The 20,759-nt window shown below is 36.0% G+C and overlaps 1 protein-coding gene across 1 annotated transcript in view; it reads right to left on the bottom strand.

Moving 5' to 3' along the window:
- Window positions 1–20,759, bottom strand: part of ntsr1 (neurotensin receptor 1 (high affinity)) — a 49,901-nt gene that overhangs the window by 6,316 nt on the left and 22,826 nt on the right. The window contains exon 3 of the mRNA XM_055188270.2: window positions 11,368–11,452. Coding sequence (XP_055044245.1) covers window positions 11,368–11,452 — 85 coding nt within the window. The remainder of the gene's footprint in view (window positions 1–11,367; window positions 11,453–20,759) is intronic.

The following is a 20,759-nucleotide window of genomic DNA, read 5'->3' as shown; positions in this document are numbered from 1 at the left end:
GACAGAAAGATAAATATCAAACACTATCATGTTTCTAGGAGGGAAATGGATTTAATCATCTGCCAGGAGATTTTGGCTCTGATGATTTATGAGTCACCTAAAGCGATTGATGCCATGCTGCTTTGATATTTCTTGTAGTTTCCCTATTGTATGCGTTCTCTTTAACATTATTTCAAAGAATGTATTTTCTGGTTAATTAATTCATTTCCAGCATTTCATGGCAGGGAGTGTTAAAGGGATATTATAATTTCAGACCTCAAAAGAAACCTCTTGACTTAATTTTCTGTTGTGATCTAAGACCCTACGCTAGTTTAACATCAATTAACATTAAAGTATCAGATTGATACTTGTATGAGAAATAATTATTAAAGGGATTATGTCATCATTTACTCACCCTTGAACATGTTCATTTCTTTGTTCTGCTGAACACAAAGGAAGATATTTGTAATGAGGCACAAAACTGAAGCACCACGGATTTCCACAAGAATACTATGGAAGTCAATGGTGCTCAAAAAAGGTTTGGTTACAAACATTGCTCAAAATATCTTCCTTTTAGTAGTAGACCCCAAACATATTAAATAATGTAAATCTCAACATAACATGACATGCTTACTTAAAATCCTGGAGTCTTTCATCTTAAAGATCTTGTAAGTGTGAATAATGACTGTAATTAATTGATTGTCCACTGAAGATTTTAATTTTCCCCCTATGGCAACATTAGTGATGAGCTTTGTATGAAGAGGAACTAAACAGCACCTAATTTGAGATAAACCATCAAGCTTACTAACGTATTTCTCACCCTTTTCTATAACCGTGATTCACAGCTGAATGACTGAATGAATCTGTAAATTTATACCTTAAGAACTGAGTGTTATTTTTACATCAAATGCTGTAAATGCTGTTAACTGAATGCTATACTAGTGAATAAATTATTTGGCAGTGCTGAGGTTAAATGATTGGCTGCTATGATAGGCAACGTCTCTTGTGTAGTTGTCTACTGCAATGTACTGTCTGATTTTTCTTATGAATAAAAAAATCCTAACTTTATTCAATAAAACTGTCAAGGCTGTTTATAACCATACTGTTGCATTTTTAAAGCGACCATGTTGATTCATGTTGACAACTGTTTTCTAATGTTCAATATACACTCACCTAAAGGATTATTAGGAACACCACACTAATACTGTGTTTGACCCCCTTTCACCTTCAGAACTGCCTTAATTCTACGTGGCATTGATTTGACAAGGTGCTGAAAGCATTCTTTAGAAATGTTGGCCCATATTGATAGGATAGCATCTTGCAGTAGATGGAGATTTGTGGGATACACATCCAGGGCATGAAGCTCCTGTTCCACCACGTCCCAAAGATGCTCTATTGTGTTGAGATCTGTGAGGGCCATTTTAGTACAGTGAACTCATTGTCATGTTCAAGAAACCAATTTGAAATGATTCGAGCTTTGTGACATGGTGCATTATCCTGCTGGAAGTAACCATCAGAGGATGGGTACATGGTGGTCATAAAGGGATGGACATGGTCAGAAACAATGCTTAGGTAGGCCGTGGCATTTAAACGATGCCCAATTGGCACTAAGGGGCCTAAACTGTGCCAAGAAAACATCCCCCACACCATTAAACTACCACCAGTGATAACAAGGCATGATGAATCCATGTTCTCATTCTGTTTACGGCAAATTCTGACTCTACCATCTGAATGTCTCAACAGAAATCAGACCAGGCAACATTTTTTTCCAGTTATCAACTGTCCAATTTTGGTGAGCTTGTGCAAATTGCAGCCTCTTTTTCCTATTTGTAGTGGAGATGAGTGGTACCCGGTGGAGTCTTCTGCTGTTGTAGCCCATCCGCCTAAAGGTTGTGCGTGTTGTGGCTTTACAAATGCTTTGCTGCATACCTCGGTTGTAACGAATGGTTATTTCAGTCAAAGTTGCTCTTCTATCAGCTTAAATCCGTCGACCCATTCTCCTCTGAGCTCTAGCATCAACAATGCATTTTCACCCACGGGACTGGATGTTTTTCCCTTTTTACACCATTCTTTGTAAACCCTAGAAATGGTTGTGCGTGATAATCCCAGTAACTGAGCAGATTGTGAAATACCCAGACTGGCCCGTCTGGCCCCAACAACCATGCCACGCTCAAAATTGCTTAAATCACCTTTCTTTCCCATTCTGACATTCAGTTTGGAGTTCAGGAGATTGTCTTGACCAGGACCAGGACTAATTGGTTGATTAGATATTTGCATTAATGAGAAATTGAACAGGTGTTCCTAATAATCCTTTAGGTGAGTGTAGGTTAATACCAACATATCTCTTCATCAAAAGCCTAAGGCCACATCTCATTTTTCTTGTGATCATTCTCTTATTTTTCACTCAGGTTCACTCATCTAAAGATCATCAAAAGTATCCACTGGCATAAGGTTTTCACTGCTAAACTGTGTAGGAATTACAGGGGACCTATTATGCTTAATCCCCTTTTACAAGGTGTTTGGACATAAATGTGCATTGGCAGTGTGTGAACATAACAACCCTACAATGAAACAAATCCACAATTTCCTTATTTCATAATTCCCATAAACCAAAGCAGTCTCATTAGACATGCTGTTTTGATTCTTTTGTTAATGTGACATCATAAAAACAAAGCCACGCCCCAGGCCACTGAATGTACAGGTACTGTATACATACTATTAATTATTTCATTGTTTATCAGTAATGCTATTGCTCATACTTTAGTATTTGTGGTTTATTTATCAAAGGCTAAAGCCATCCATTGTTTGTTTCATGCCTTCAGTTTGTTGAGCAGAGCTTTAGGTTTTATATCTGGTGGATGATAAAGAAAATCCCCTAGAATTAAATTGTCCTGAAAAGGACTTGAGCCATTTCTAAGGACGAGAATATCAGAGACTCAGTGGGCTCTGCTTTAAAAATTGTCCACCTGGAAACCACCCACGACACCCTAGCAACTGAGTACCAACACGTTTCAAAACCTCTTAGAAACCACAAAGCACAGGCTAAAGGTGTACTTAAGCCTACCTAACCTTACCCGAGTATGTTTGACCCCCCAAAGTCCATTTGATTCGTTTTATCGCTCTGTACTGTATATCTCGTCAATTAAGAGAGAAACATTTCTCTGCCAATGACGCTTCCCTGAGTTTTTACGTTAATCTAAAATTACGCAATTATCCACTAGTTTATTTATAAATATCCACCTACACTGTAAAAAAATCCGTAGAAATTGCAGCTGAGTTGCCGGTAATTTACCGTAGATTTAAATTTATGTTATTTACTGGCAACATTTTGTTCAAAGTTAAATGAACATTTAACATTTAGAAGTCTTTGTCTTTACAGAGTAAAACTAAAAAACAGCATCAAGCAAAACATTCTGGGAAACAAAATCTGAAGCAAAAAACAGAAAAAGGTTGATGATGATTTCTGGTTCCCAGAATGCTTTGCATGAGGCTGTTATTGTATAGTTTTATTCTGTAAAGATAAAGACTTGTTAAAATTTTAAATTTATTTAACTTTGAACAAACTCTTGCCAGTAAATAACATAAATGTAAATCTACGGTAAATTACCGGCAACCCAGCTGCAATAACATTGAAATTTTTACGGACTTTTTTTACAGTGTAGTGGATAATAAAACTAATACAATTTATAAAAAAAAACTAAAGCATCAGTTAATTTTACAACATTGTGAACTCCGTGTATGTTTTGATCTTCGTTCTGAATCTGATCTCTATCAAAAGTCCTTTGCAAAAATGCAATTATTTCAGCTTTTTGCTCAAAATTTGGTCTTTTTGAAGAAACCTTCCCATATTTAAAAGTTTATAAAAAGAAAACAAATGAAGATAGGATGAAACCGATATGGATTTTTCAGTGTCGATGCCGCTGCTGATTTTTGTCTCATCAGCCTTAGCCGATGAACACGGCGAACACGGCAGCCACTTATCGGCCGATGCCGATACACATAAAACTCGCAAATATCGGCCCGATATATCTAGTGCAAACCGTTTATCATTAAATAACCATGAGAGAGATTTCAAAGCAAATACAGAGCAGTCTTCTCTAGAATCGTTCGCATGTTACTTTACGCCAACCTGTCTGCGCAGAGTAACATGAAGTAAGCCACACACCTTATCTTACAGTATAATTACAATGATTTCTATTGAGTGTGCATACACTGTAATAAAACATTTGTCGAATCAACTTAAAAAGTAAGTAAGCTGGTTGCTTCAAATTTTTGAGTTAATTAAACTTTAAAAATTAGTTAAAGGATTAGTAAATTTTCTTAAAAAAAAATCCAGATAATTTACTCACCACCAATTTTAAACTGCATTAAAACTGTTAAGTATTGGGGTCCATTAAAGTCCATTAAAATGGAGAAAAATCCTGGAATGTTTTTCTCAAAAAACATAATTTCTTCTTGACTGAACAAAAAAAGACATCAACATTTTGGATAACATGGTGATGAGTAAATTATCTGGATTTTTTTTTAAGAAAATGAACTAATCCTTTAACTCAAAAAACTTGTGTAAAACTTGTGTAAAAAGGTTGTAAACTAATATTTTTAAGTTGAATAAACTCAAAAATGTAAGGCAACCAGCTAACTTACAGTTCTTTTATAAGTTGAACCAACTTTTTTCCAATGCATCATCTGATTTTCTTCAAAACAAGTAAGCACACTGTAAGTGCAGCATGAAGTTTAAAACAACTTGGTTTTGCAAGTCAATTTAACATACTATTTGAAGTTTTGACCTGTGAATAGTTGGCATCACAAAACTAGTTGAATTTGTTTAACTTAATTTGTTAAGTTTGATTTTGAATGGAAGTTCATTACAGTCAAAATGAAAGAGCATTCGCGCTCTGTCCCTAAGCTCTATTCTTCAAAAGTTACAAACAAAGGTACAGATGACTGAAACCATGACCTAAACCTCACGTGGCAGTTGCACCAGCTGAATTATAGCTGCATATGAAACATGTCTTCGCAGACATGCATATATTACAGAGCAGATAATGCGCTGTGTCTGCACAGATAGGGCTCATCTGAATGAAATGCAACGGTCCAAGCAAACAATACAGTAAATAGCCTATACAATTGTTTGCGATGTCCTCTTGGCAAGGTGAACAGCATCAGCAGAAATGTATGATTCACAAACGAGTAATGACTTATTTGAACAGATACATTTGAAAGAATAAAAAAGTCAAATAGCATACATTATTCAAATTATTGACAAAATTATTAAGTAAAAATCCAATCAAATTGTAAACAAATCATAAGAGAATATTATAGTCAAAAAAGTAATAATAGTTGAATTGTTTCATTTAATATGTGATGTGAGATTATGACTGTGTACTTAAACTACAATCAAATACAACAAAACATTATAAAAATGCATAGGTTTTAGGTATAGTTTTCACATAAGCCGCTATTATATTTCTAAACAATGCCTAATTAATGCATAGATATTTTAAAAAAGTGAATTCATTTTATATTTATGTCATGTTGATCTTTTAGTGAACTTGGATTAGAAGAACCTTAGTTTTTTTTTTAACCCTAATGGGTTGTTGGGGCCATTTTTAGCCATTTTTGTTTTTATGTCTTAATTTGGCCACAACTTTCTCTGTATTTCAGCAAATACATTTTTTTTTGGTGACAAATCTTATATTTACACATATTTTAAGAAAATGCTTTTAAATTTTTCAAAAACTTAACAATATAGACGGTTTCAGCAGTAACAACATAAACAAGCAGCTGTCGCGGTCCGCACGTAACTTCCGGTAAACTCCGCTAAAGGCGGGCGTACACGGTGCGATTTTTGCTGTCGTAGGAGCTCGCATGCGATTTTTTTTCTCGGGAGCAAATCGTTCATGCTCGTATGGTCGCGGCTCGCACCGTGTAAGAGGAATTACGAGCCGAGCCGAGCAGGTTACGAGCACCTTACGACCTCCCGATAATTTTTAAACATGTCAAAAAACTTCGGGAGCTGTCGGTATAAATTCGTAGTGTTGGTGCGGGTGAACGAGACGATCTGGCAAAGCACTTGAAGTTGACCAATCAAAATGTACAAAACACACAAGAAGGAAGACAAATGCGGCATTGCTACCTAAAATCTGGACGACAACTCTATAGCTGGCTATGTTTCGCGCACACACACACTCCGGTGACCGGACATCATGACAAATATGACAGGTCCTATCAGTGACGACCTCTTGATCAGCTTATTTGACCGAAAAACCTGTCATACGTGTTTTTGTGATGTCCGGTCACAGCTTTGGATGTGTGCGGAAAGAGAGAGTGTAGATTAAGCTATAAGGGCTACCACAATGCATAAAACGAGGGCTACTTTTTGATATTAAAACTTTTTTGTTTTACTTTGAAATACTGTTGATTTTTCTTTACTTGTTAATATGTTTTATCATTATTTACAATCTAAACATAAAATAAGCCAACTAAAATATGTAATAAATGAATATAAAAAATATACGACTCCGTGCAGAGACCACTGGTTTAAATAGTACAGGATGGACAATGAATGTCGCAATTTTTGCGTAATCCAAGCTGTGCCAAAGTCGCTGTAGTACAGTTTCATAAATGAATGGATATTAAAAGGGCTGTCGCGACAGAGAATAAAAAACAACGGAATGTCCATGTTTAATAGGCTATAAGATATGCATTTATTGTTTTACACTTTATACAGGTATAATAAATGCAAAATAAATTGTCAACGAACAAGAGACTACATTAAACATGATGATCATACGCGGAGACGACGTTTTCCACATTATTATAGAGCTTTTGCTTTAACAAGTGAGCTTAAAGGTTTTTGTTCAGTATTTTTTTTTTACATATTTTCGACCAAAGGAACACGAGATATAGCCCAATGTAAGTTGTTATAGTAGCCTTAGCTTGTTCTGAAATTATGAGAATATTTAAATTATTAAAAATGTAGGCTATCTCTGAAACTTTATTTAAATAATGATTAATTTGTTTTCATACTATATTTGTATTGATATGTATTAATTTACCTACTGAGAAAATGCCATATATTAATATGCAATGCCTTCTGTATGACATTTTGTACAGTTACAGGAGCACAAATGTTGCGGGCTCACTTTTACTTCAAGACACCGCATTGACCGAGGTTCCGTATACATTTGCACTAGACAATGCAAACAAGCCTAGACAATGTGCTTTATATTAAATTAAATGATTTTCGTTTTACAAATAAATATTTAGCTGTAGATGTATTGTCTTAATAATTTAATCATAAAGGGAAAGACGTGTTAGCTTACCTTGCATTTTATCTCATTGCTCCTCATTCTGCATTTACAAATAAATAAATAGGCCCACTGAATTTGTTTTTTAAACGGTCATATTTATAAAAAGCTATATATATTATATATATGTAACATTAATAATAGCAATACAGATATTTACAATCATGATATATTAAGACGGTAAAACCGCATATGCGCTAGCAAGAAAAACCACAGCCAGAGAAATTCCTTCACCGCAACAGCTATAGACCTATATTGCAATTTCGGAATGCATAAACAGAAATACAAAAGAACAGAAATTCCAGGCTGTTTTCTGCACTTAAGCCAATATCTTTGCCGTATTCTTCTTGGGTTTTTTTGTACATTCTGCCACTCACAGCTGCGAAAATGCTTACGTCAGAATTCGTCAAGTCGTACAGTAAAATCTTGTCGTGTGTGACTGCGTCCGAATTATTTTCGCATAAACTCACTCGTGTCGTGTGCGAGAGCTCACGACGTTCCGACCATCAGAATTCGCAACGTGTACGCCCAGCTTAAGAATAAATAACAACAAAGTTCTTTAAACGTAGTTTATTTATGTAACAAGCAAAAAACAACACATCGATTACCTAGGAAACCAAAATCTTTGTTATTTTCGACGAGGCATTTGTTCAAGAGATAAGTTTAGCAACTAGTCAGACCATTAAAGAAACGAAACCGGAAGTAAAGTTTGGATCCAGACGTGTATCACGTGCGTCCGATGAAACCGTGTATACTGTGGGCAAATTTACTACCCTTTCGTGTTGTTCGTGACAAAAAAATTCCACTAAATTAAAACGGCTGTAAAAATGCATCAGATGAATATTTTTTCCATTTTTTTTCATAAATCTGCCAATCACCCCCAGCACTGATCAAACCTACCAAATGCTTAAAAAATTTCAATGATTTTAACTCCCCAACTGCCAAGTTCACAAGCGGTGCCACTGACCCGATGAAAGCACACAAAATGACCAATTCTCAATACAAAGAGTGATTGTGTAATGGACCTTCCCCCACCCTTTGCACAGTCCGGGGCATGTCAAAGATTAGTAAAAACATTGGCTTTGATGCATTTTTAGTTTTTGTGCAGCATCAGATTTTATTTTTTTTCTCCCTTATAGTTGTTTGTGGCTTTTTTGCCCCATTGACTTCCATTATAACAACATTTTTTGATTGCAAAGCCATGCCATCACACAATCACGCAATCTTGACCGTTGGCGGTTTTTCCTTTTGCTACATTTTTTCATTTTTACTGTTGATCACCATGTGGCTGAAAGCTCATCTTTTTTGCACAGGCCTACTAAAGAGTTAATGGTGCCAGATGGTGAGTAACAGTAGAAATAACAATTTTTTCCTCTTTGCAAAAGGACCACCAACAATCACCACCAACAATCAAGAATGAATGATTATATGATGTCATGGCTTTGCAATCAAAAAATGTCATTAAAATGGAAGTCAATGGGGCAAAAACAGTAAATGAGGAAGGAAAAATAAAAACTGATGCTGCACAAAAACCAAAAATGCACCAAAGCCAATGCCCCCACCAATCTCCGGCATCCCAAAGACTGCGAAAAAGGCGAAAAAAATCCAGTCCACAATCACTTTTTTTATTGAAAATCGTTCAACCTGTGCTCTTCCCCAAATCACTACACCACCCATGAACCTGGCAACCAAAGAGCCAAAACCATGGAAACTTTGTACAGTACGGAGGTTGATCAACAGATTTATGAAAAAAAATTAATCTGATAAATTTTTACAGCGGTTTAATTTAGTGGCCTTAAACAACCCGAAAGGGCAGTGAATTGGAACAACCCACAAGGGTAAACCAAATGTTCTTCAAACTTATAAAAAATTGTTTATGAAAAAAGAGAAATTTTACTGCAGTGATGTAGTTGTACTTATGCTATAAGTTGAATAGTAAAAAAAATCGAACCATGAATCAGTCAAATGTTCTGAAAAGATAACGATTTAATTTTCATGAAATTGTTGCAGCAAGTGTTGGGCAAACACCATTCGGCAATTTTGTTAAACAATGTAACAGCACAGTTCATAAAACTCTTCCCTTTTGGCTGTGGTAACGTGTGCATTTTAAGAGAGGATCCAAATCCACATCACATTGCCTTTTCTGGACATTTGACTTTTAATGAGGTGATCTGACCACTGATTTGCCCATAAAAATGTCCCATCACTCTTTAGCACATGCTTGAATAACCCAGCCATGGCAACTGCAGTGTAAATCAGCGTGCGGTCGACCACTGATGTAAATTCCACCACATTCCAAACTGTCATGTACTGTATGTTGTGCTGCTTCATATGAATGATAAGCTGAGAGTCGGAGGATATGGCGCAGATTTATTGATCCTCTCCACAGAAGAAAACCCCACCACTAGGTTTATCATGATTCATGGGCACTGCTGTTAATGTGTGTAAGGAAAATCTGAACAATGTCTGTTCAGAACAAAGTATTAATTTATCGAGCTACAGTATAGTGTGTGGTGAGCTGGCTGCTAGCTGTAACCGTCATCTTTTGCTACTCTGTTTGTTATTTATACGAATCTCCTTGACCTCAGATAATGATGAGGTTAGATAAAACTAAACTAAAAGGAAAAGAAAGGGAACTGAATATTTATATTCAGTGGTTGAATGTAAATGTTTTAGGGGCAGCTGGTGGCCAAAGTCAGACCAACAACCACCAGCTGCCCCGTCTAATCTACTTATTCGTATACAGTATACATTATGTTTTAATCTACAAGAATTGTAAAAAAAATCTTACCTATTATATTATATTATATTATATTATATTATATTATATTATATTATATTATATTATATTATATTATATTATATTATATTATATTATATCAGCTATGTCTGGTTCTCTCCCAAGGGTTTTTTCCCATCCTAGGACTTTTTGCCCACAGGTTTTTTTTTCAACCCGTGGGGATTTTGCTGACATTGGCTTAACTTAGCACCCTCTTACGTCCGTTACATTTTTACTACACTCGCTAGTATGGTTAATCTTAACCGCTGTATTGCTGCTTATGTTTTATGATTTTTCTGTGTTTTTTTCCTGCATCTATTAATGTAAAGCTGCTTTGAAACAATTAAACAATTGTGAAAAGCACAATATAAAGACATTTAAATTGAATTTAATCTACTTATAAACTGCGTCACAAGATACTCAATGAATCCAAACAGAAGCTGGCTAACAGAAACAAAACTTTACATCTACAGCATTAATTAATCCCAGTTCTGTAAATTTCACCATTTACTAATACATTTTTTAAATCATTGCTGATAAAATATTTTGCTCATAGTAAGATCATGTTAAGTATGCATTTGAAGAGTTTCGTTGCAAAACGAGATAAATCCATTTTTTAACATTTTTGTCAAAACATGTTTATATTTATGTTATCATGTTATTATTTTGTTTTATGGTGCTACTTAGCTGTATTTTTTAAGTTATGAAGGTTTAAATCAAAACAAACCAACTGCAGTTGCATTGATATTAATTGGAATGCACATCTAAAAAATGAGATTTCTGAACAATTTAAAAAAACGGATTTATCTCGTTTTGCAACGAAACTCTTCATTTGCTAATGTTAACAAATACAACCTTATTCTAAAGTGTTACCGAAAATGTAGTAAATGACTTCTAACACGGATGTAAAAACTGAGATATATCCCATGGCATGACAACGTTAGCACTGCCACCTTGTAGGTGTGAGCAAAAATGTGTCGTTTTGGGTGTGTCCTTTAAATGCAAATGAGCGGATGAAGTGCAAACACTGATCACAATGATGGTGGTTTGATGCAATTCAAACTCAATTGTGCTGTCAATTATTTTTTCTCTTTCTCTCTGCACTAAATGGCAGTGCTGTGGTTGGATAGTGCAGATTAGGGGGCGTTATTATTATAATAAGAGCTCCTTATGACATCATAAGGAGGGCCACATTTCAATGACCTAATTTTTGCTCACACCTACAAAGTGGCAATGCCAATATTCTCATGCCATGGCCCCTTTAATGTGATGTGTGTTTAATAGTTAAGTGACACTCACTGTGTCCATTCAGTGACATAGCAGTACATCAATCTTCTGGCATGGTACGGTAACCAGCAGACCACAAAAGCAATGACCACAGCACCTGCAGAGAGTAAAACAACCAAGAAAACAGTAAGTAACATTTACATCCCTGTGTGGTGATTTATGACTAGTCTTTTGAGGAGCCCCGCTGGTGGCTTTAGCACATGATGATTTATAATTTGCTTTCTAATTGACTTTAACTGGTTGTACATGAGCCATTGATATTTCTCTGATCTCATCTCATGGCTTTCTTTCTGTTCGTCTTCTTTCAAGTTTATCCATCTCTCCAGGTGTGATCTGTGTCAAGCTGGTATTACCTCACTAATCTTTGTTGTTCTCTCTGTATGAGGCTCTTGACTGCTAGCACAAGGCTCAATCATCTCCGGCAGTATACTTTGCTTTCAAATTGCTTCACGTCCTATAGCTTCATTCTATAGCAGCAACATACGGAGTAAAAAATATTGTTTTGTTCATACATGCTCAAACCCATTAGTAGAAATGTCAGGAAAATGTAATTTGGAGCCGGTTTTTGTTTTGCTCTATTTGCTGTTTCATGCTGTAATCATTTGCATTTGAATCCAAAGTGGCTTGCAGTACATTCAAGCAGTACATTTATAGTATGTGTGTTTACTGGGAACGCACATTTTAAGCTTTGCATTATTATTATAATATCATATATTCATATATTAATATTATTATATTATCATAATGAAATGGTGCAGTCTTACTTATTAGACTGTAGCAAAATGGTAAAACCTTGAGAATACGGCAACTTCCATTTCTGTTGTATATGCATATTGTCGACAGTATACACATTTTCTGAACATATGGAATACCCAGATGGTCTTTTACAACGGAAATGTACTTCATACAAAAGAGCTTTCGATGTGGAAACGCAAAACACAATATAGTGTCATGTGCCAACAATGTGATAAAGAGTAGGCAGTATAAAGTGTGTATGCAATAGGTAGGCCAGCCTTACATTTTCAACAAACATTCATTATAATATGTCTGTTTGCATATCTGTGTATGAATTTGGATTTCTAACATGTTGTTTTGTATGTTTATGTAAATTTTTAAAAAGCGAGTTCTTGGTACTTAGATTAGATTTAAATGTATGCAATAGGTATGCAATTACTCCACTACATCTGCATATCACAAGCAAAACACGTCACACATACTATTTTTATTATTAAGTCGTTTATTTACAAAAATCATGTAGATGTTGAATAGTAGTTATTTACTACTATATAGTGCTTCAATATTATGTGACTGACTCTTTGTGTGTAAATTCAGGGGGAGTGAAAAGCCTTTTTCAAATGTTTAGGAAACACTGTCTTAGATAACAGCGAGCATAGATTAATTTTCTTCTGTTGTGTCTCAGTTTCAGAGCCAAGGCAGATAAATTGCCTAAGCAAGTTGATTTTCTTCTGGATCAAACTAAGCACCCATTTGTTACAGTGATTGTGATTTAAATGGCTGAGGCTTGTGAATGAATTCCCATTTGAAATGTCTGCAAAAATAGTTATTTAACAGCAGCTTAGGATTGTATGAATTAAAGATATCACTGACAGTCCATCTTTTTGATCTGCTCGTCTTGAATGATTAAATCTAGCACTAAGGGGTTTCCTAGTTCACCACATGAATTCTTATTTCCCTATACGAGGAAAGAGCCAATTAAAAGATAAAGTCCACACGAAAATTAAAAATAAATATATGTCCCTTGAAGAGCCATTAATTATCCACTTTTTGGGTATTATTGCTTCTGGTTTGTGCCTTTTAAATCGTCTACAAAGTACGTAGTCTTCAAAAACTTGTGTCCTTTTTTCACATCCATAACGAATGCATGTTTCCATCATCTTAAATAGAAAACTTGTAAATAGACAGATATTTTTCTTATGTCTGGCCTCTATCATTAAAGGTTTAGGAAAATATAAACAGTAATAAATGCATTCTCTGAAAATTAAATTTTAAGTTTTGACTGCAAATGTCACATCCTTAACCTCCTAAGACCTGCTGTGTCCACATAAGTGGACATCACATTTTTTGTTGTTTGCACCATAATACTTAATTCTGTGTAACTGGAAATTATTATATTTATTGGTTCTTCCTAACCCCAAATAGCTGAAAGAAATCTGAAAAAAAAGCTTGGGTCTTAGGAAGTTAATGCTGGAATTGCTCAGAAGCATGTAAATACAGAACAGTAAAATAAACAATCACTGTAAAAAAATTGCTGTAATTATGCAGCTGGTTGCCAGTAACTTACTTTAGAAGATAAAGACTGAAAATGTTTCATGTTCATTTAACTTTGAACAAACTGTTGCCAGTAAATAACATAAATGTAAAATCTAAAGTAAGTTACTGGCATCTAGTTGCCAGTAATACTGTAATTTTTTACAGATTTTTTTTAACAGTGAAGACAAACCAGCTTTTTACTCACCACCATGTCATCCAAAATGTTGATATCTTTCTTTGTTCAGTCGAGAAGAAATTATGTTTTTTAAAGGAAAATATTCCAGGATTTTTTTTATTTTAATGAACACCAACATTTAACCGTTTTAATACAGTTTTAACGGAGTTTCAAAGGACTCTAAATGATCCCAAACGAGGCATAAGGGTCTTATCTAGCGAAAAAAATGTCATTTTGACAAGAAAAATAAAAATATGCACTTTTAAACCACAACTTCTCGTCTATCTCTGGTCCTGTGATGCCCCAGCGCAACCTCGCGCAATTGCGTAATGCCGTGGAAAGGTCACAGGTTACATATATGAAACGCACATTTGCAGACCATTTTAAAGAATAAACTGACACAAAGACATTAATTAGTATCATTCGACATACAACAACGTTGGAACGGTCCTCTTTCTCCACACTTGTAAACACTAGGTCGCAGTTTCCATACGTCATCCGTGACCTCTTGACATGATGTCGTATAGCGTGAGGTTACGGACTGGAGCACCACGGACTGGAGATAGATGAGAAGTTGTGGTTTAAAAGTGCATATTTTTTATTTTTCTTGTCAAAAATGACAATTGTTTCACTAGATAAGACCCTTATGCCTCGTTTGACATTGTTTAGAGTCCGCTGAAAGTGCAATTTTAAACTGCATTAAAACTGTCCATTAAAATGAGAAAAATCCTGGAATGTTTTCCTCAAAAAACATAATTTTTTCTCAACTGAACAAAGAAAGACATCAATATTTTGGATGACATGGTGGTGAGTAAATTATCTGAATTTTTTTAAGAAAATGGACTAATCCTTTAAACATTTTTCAGTGCGCCGGTGGACAAAATGTTTTTTTAAAAGCACGTGGCTTCCATTGGAAAAAATTAAACACATATCGTAAATGCCTTAGTGTATACAACCCCTAAATTATAAGATCATTTTCATATTGGCAGTGCCGGGCAGTAGCTTCACTACAAGTAGCTAAGCTAGTAGTTTAACTACATTTTTCAGTAGCTTGGCGGTAGCTTAGCTGCTTTCTGAATCAAATAGCTTTCAGTAGCTAAGCTCTTTTCTTTGACCAAGTAGTGCGGTAGCTTCCACAAAAGCTACAATTTTCCAAAAATTTCTGAAGTCGTCCTGGATTTGAGAATAAGCGTGTCATTTGAATCGACACAGGACGTCGTTTGTTCCGTATCTTCGAGTTGTGCAGCCTTCATTCATACAAAACATTACCACTCGCATTCGGTGAAGACTCGTGCTCTACCTCTGACTGGGTTATTTCACCAAGCCAAGCTAATATAAAAACATGTAATAAATATTACAATTGAAACTATTAATAGAATGTGCTTTGGCGGGCACCTCACAGATTCTGTGCAGGCTACCTGCTGCCTGCGGGCCCACGTTGGAGACCCTTGTGTTAAGATATGTCAGGACCAGGGGCCTCATGTATAAAACTGTGCGTGGGATTCTTACTAAAACTCTACGTACGCACAAAAGCCAAAAATGGCATACACCAAAAATTATGAAGACTTATAAAACAAAGCAATGTTCCCTTTATAAATCACAGATCACATGCAAGTGTGTGTACATGAATCATCCTAATATCCCACCCTGCAAGCCCATTCTCCCATCAAGTTTGTTTTTTTTTATAAATCACAACCTTTGCGTGGGAACTGGCGTACGCACGTTTCTAGCCCTGTTTTGTGCGTACGCATGCTTTATACATGAGGCCCCAGGTGTTTTTGAATAAAGACAGCTCAAACATTTATTCTGGGAGTAGGATAAGTCCAGCAAACAGCCCCAAAATGTGAAGTACCTAGGCCTACACTATGCTTGTATTGCCTATAATTACCAAAATGATAAATTGAAACTGAATAAATAATTACAGTACATAATAAAAACTGGTTAAAAATAAAAAAGTAGCTTGGATGTAGCAAGCTACTATTGATGTAGCTTAGCTTGCTACATTTCCCAGGGGGGTAGCTTCAGTGTAGTGAAGCTTCATTTAATGTGAAGTAACTGGTAGCTTAGCTCACTACATTTTCCAAGTAGCTTGCCCAGCACTGCATATTGGGATGAATTACTCTTTTTATGTTTACTTAGAAACCTCCACCCTATATAAATTGTTATTTGTTGGGCATTTAACATTATATGTTGTAAATATGTATCATGTTTTGTTGCAATGTAATGTTAAACTGTTTACAAAACTATTGGCATTTCTGCAAGTACTCGCATTTTTTTTACCGTCACTCCAAATGATATTGCTTTGATAAATATAGTTTACTCTCATTCCACATGTCAACATCCCTATATCGTATCCCTAATGGAGCGGCAAACTATATCTGAATGTTAATATGTAAGGGCAGGATTACTACAGCTTTTGCTGAATTTGTCTGAAATTCAATCAAGAATTCGCATTGGTCTGATTATCTTCCAAACGAGAGTCTGAATCCTCATTCAGACTCTCATTTGAAAACTAATCAGACAAATGTGAATTCTGAATATCTGGCCTGTGTATATGGGTATGTGCCTGCCTAGACATCAATAGTCAGTCAGCCTTCTTTTATTCTGAAAGCCTGGCAGACACTCTTTCCTCATAGCTTTTGTATTAAGAAATATCAATACAAATCAGTGATAAGTCTCACTGAAAACGGATTATGCCTCTTTATGGCAATAGATCAACAAAACAAAGACTGGCTTAGACAGCATTGTCAACATCACAAATGGGTGCTGTGTACAGCGTACAAACATTCACGTCTGTTCAAACACATTTACTGGCTACACACACACACACATGGTGAATAAAGCAAATAATAAGCTTGTCCATTTCATTGCTTTGTGTCTCTCTCTGTTGATTTCTTCTGATACATAAACACATTTAGAAATGACAAAAATCTTGCCTGGTGCCATTCTCTGATAAGACATAATTACCTTTATTATTTTAGTTAGTGAATATGGTAATTACACACTACTTTCAATATGTCCATTGTTTTTCCCCGCACTATAGTGCCTTTTATTTAAGGGTAACTCTTATTAAGCAGATTAAGACTCATTATGTAACTTGAATAATTCATGGACACTTGTCTAAGCATATTGGTGGAGTGATTTTAATATTTTGCATGTTTGAAGCAATTATTAGCATCTGAAAGAGACCAGATGTCCATCCCCCAACAATCATTTTCTCTTTTCTTGTTCAAGGACAGATCAACACTTCCTGTAGTTCCTGCACCGGGTTCAGACGAGCAGCCAGTCAGACTTTCCACTCTCTATTTCTCAAATGTGAATTCATCCGTGTCTTTTGCTTGGCTCTGAACAGCATACTGTATAAGCACATGTGAATCAACAATTATTCTACACTAAAAACTTTGAAAGGTTCCATATACAAAAGGGTTCTTCCCAGCGATGCTATGAAAGAATGATTTTTAGTTCCTAGAGGAACTCTCTTTAAAATAAAATTGTTGCACAGTGCCATAAAGAACCTTTAACCCTATAATACCATTTGTATAATATTTGATACACGAGATTCTGAGACCTCTACATCATCAGCCTGATTAATACTTCCCTGAAATGTAGTGCGCTTTAAGATGTTAATTCCAAAATGGCTATCTTATGTTTCTGGCTAGATGAGATACAGCTACGACCTAAATCTCACAAGATTTTGGGCTTATGGTTAAGTTTGGGGGTAGGATTAGGATGAAAACCGCAGTTCAGGCTAGATGGGATACAGCTACGGACTAAATCTTACAAGATGCTGGGTTTAGAGTTAGGTTTGGGGGGTAGTATTAAAGGACAAGTTCGGTATTTTACACTTAAAGCCCTGTTTTCAGATTGTTTATGATGAAATAGAACGGTCTTGACTCAAATTTGGACATAAGATGCTGGCCCGAGAATTTTGGAGTGTTTGTTGTATCAGCCCCCACCTCTACAATGGCTGCATGTGCACTGAACCAATTCTTCCTAATAGTGATGCACCGAAATGAAAATTCTTGGCCGAAACCGAAAACCGAAAAAAGGAAACCAAGGCCGAAAAACTAAAACCGAAACACCGAAATAAATTATTATGCCAATTATTAGTACAATTGCATTTATGGCTATCACTGTGTACTAACTTTACTAGGAGTGTGTGACGGATTAAAAAAAACCTCTTGTCCTTTAAGATGTAAACAGTGGTTCTGGCTAGATGAGATATAGCCTAAATCTTGCAAGATGTTGGGTTTAGAGTTAGGTTTGCGGGTAGGATTAAGATGTAAACAGTGGTTCTGGCTAGATGGGATACAGCTACGGCCTAAATCTCACAAGATGTTGGGTTTAGAGTTAGGTTTGGGGTAGTATTAAGATGTAATTAGTGGTTCTGGCTAGATGGGATACAGCTACGGCCTAAATCTCACAAGATGTTGAGTTAAGGGTTAGGATTGAAAGTAGGATTAGGATGAAAACCGCAGTTCAGGCTACATGGGATACAGCTACGGCCTAAAACTCACAAGATGTTGGATTTAGGGTTAAGTCTGGGGGTAGTATTAAGATGTAAACAGCGATTATGGCTAGATGGGATACAGCTATGGCCTAAATCTCAGAAAATGTTGGGTTTAGGGTTAGATTTGGAGGTAGGATTAAGATAACTGCAATTGAGGCTAGATGGGATACAGCTACGGTCTAAATCTCGCAAGATGTTGGGTTTAGGGTTATGTTTTGGGGTAGTATTATAATTTCCATACCAAATCAATTCCCATAGACCTCCATGTTAAAATGCCCAACTTTAGAGCAGAAAAAAATATGTTTACAGCCTGATACAAAAATAGTTTTTGGTCTGTAAATCTAATCTTGCCCTTAATGACAACTGTGAGGGGGGTGAATTTTTTTGTAACTCATCCGTTTCATTAGCCTGGGTGCCAGCCGATCTTAGCCCCGCCCACCACTATTTGAAAATCGGGGAAGATCGGTCTGGGGATTCACCGTTGAGGAGCTACTATGCGAATACCAAAACCGGCCGACGAATCAAATTGTGAGGGCGGGCTTTATACGATGATGGACAGATGATCATGAACAGTAACGTATCAACCACGTCACCAAAGAGCGCGTGTGTTCAATCTGTTTACAATGAAATGGCTGCCGCTGGTGAATTCAGATGTGTGCACTGTAAAAAAAATTTGCAGCTGGGTTGCCGGTAACTTACCGTAGATTTAAATTTATGTTATTTACTGGCAACATTTTGTTCAAAGTTAAATGAACATTAAACATTATGGGCCCTATTTTAACAATCTAAGCGCATTGTCTAAAGCGCAAAGCGCAACGTCTAAATGGGCGTGTCCGAACCCACTTTTGCTAATTTAACGACGGGAAAAATGGTTTGTGCGCCGAGCGCATGGTCGGAAAGGGTTGGTCCTATTGTAATGAGAGTATTTTGGGCGTAACGTGCAGTAAACCAATGAGAGTCTCAGCTTTCATCCCCTTTAAAAGCAAGTTGCGCTGGCGCTATGTCTAATCCCTATTTAGATGACGAACTTTGTAAACTGAAAAACTAAGCGGAGGAAGAAGATCTCCAGTTTAAGATTAATGTTAAATAATTGTGTTGTTTTTCACTTGTATTGAAATTGTTATTTTTTTATTAAAACCTTTAAAACCCGTTTTCTTTTAGTCATGGAAGTAAAAAGCAGGCTTGTAATTGCTTTAAATGTATGGCTATCTAATATCATCAAAAATTATTTACAAGTATGTAAGATAAGGTTTGTTCTCTAAAAATACTTTATTTGTAACAAACAGGAGATAAAGAAGTTTTTTTTAAGCATTACTTAAAATGTTTCTCATCTCACCATATCCGCAGGTACAGAGTCATCATATACACTAAACCCTTGAGGTAGCATTAAAAAAAAACATTTAAAAACAGATGCATTTGTTTAAAGCAAAGCATTTATTTACTTACCAGGCTGCAGGTGAAGCAGCTCTTTGCGCCTTCTAACGTCTCATAATTAGTCCTCATTTATGTCCAAGAGACTCAATAATAATCTTTTACATTCAATCCGTTAATCTTTCATATTTAAAAGGATTTTTGTGCTGCTGCGCATTCATGTACTTTGTGATAAGCAAACAAGCGTTGTCTTCCCGTTTATAGGCGCATATTACTAATGCGCTTTTTAAATAACATAAAACACATTGCGCCATTGACTTTAGACTTTAGACCAGGTTTTTGTTGGTCAATGGCGTAGTCTATTTTAGTTGCCTCAAAATAGCAACGCGCCAACAATGCGCCTGAACACGCCTCGTTTTCAGACCAGAACGCCCATGGGCGCAAAGGGGGCGCAAATGCATTTGCTATTTAAACAACGCGGCGCTAAACGTGAAAATTAGGGTGGAAACTAGGGAAAGACACTTGCGTCGCGCATTGCGCTGCATTGCGCCGGGTGTAAGATAGAGCCCTATAAGTCTTTGTCTTTACAGAATAAAACTAGAAAAACAGCATCAAGCAAAACATTCTGGGAAACAAAATCTGAAGCAAAAAAACAGAAAAAGGTTGATGATGATTTCTGGTTCCCAGAATGCTTTGCATGAGGCTGTTATTGTATAGTTTTATTCTGTAAAGATAAAGACTTGTTATAATTTAACTTTGAACAAACTCTTGCCAGTAAATAACATAAATTTAAATCTACGGTAAATTACCGGCAACCCAGCTGCAATAACATTGTAATTTCTACAGAATTTTTTTACAGTGTGGATTCTGACATTGAGTCTGTTCTAAAAGATATCGACAGAGCATTGATTTAAAAAGCGGAACAGAGAAACGCGATCAAGGCATTTGTTTATGTTTAGCGGTCGTTGCCAGATTCTTTTCGGAAGCCTGGAATCGTGACTGCTGAATAAGTGGAGGGACATGCTAGGCTCCGATATTTTTCAAGCCAACGTATAATGGGTAGCTATCGTCGTGGAT

The sequence above is a fragment of the Misgurnus anguillicaudatus genome, chromosome 13 (assembly GCF_027580225.2).
Source record: "Misgurnus anguillicaudatus chromosome 13, ASM2758022v2, whole genome shotgun sequence".
In the NCBI taxonomy this organism is placed as follows: Eukaryota; Metazoa; Chordata; class Actinopteri; order Cypriniformes; family Cobitidae; genus Misgurnus; species Misgurnus anguillicaudatus.
This window is presented reverse-complemented; position numbering and strand designations above follow the sequence as displayed.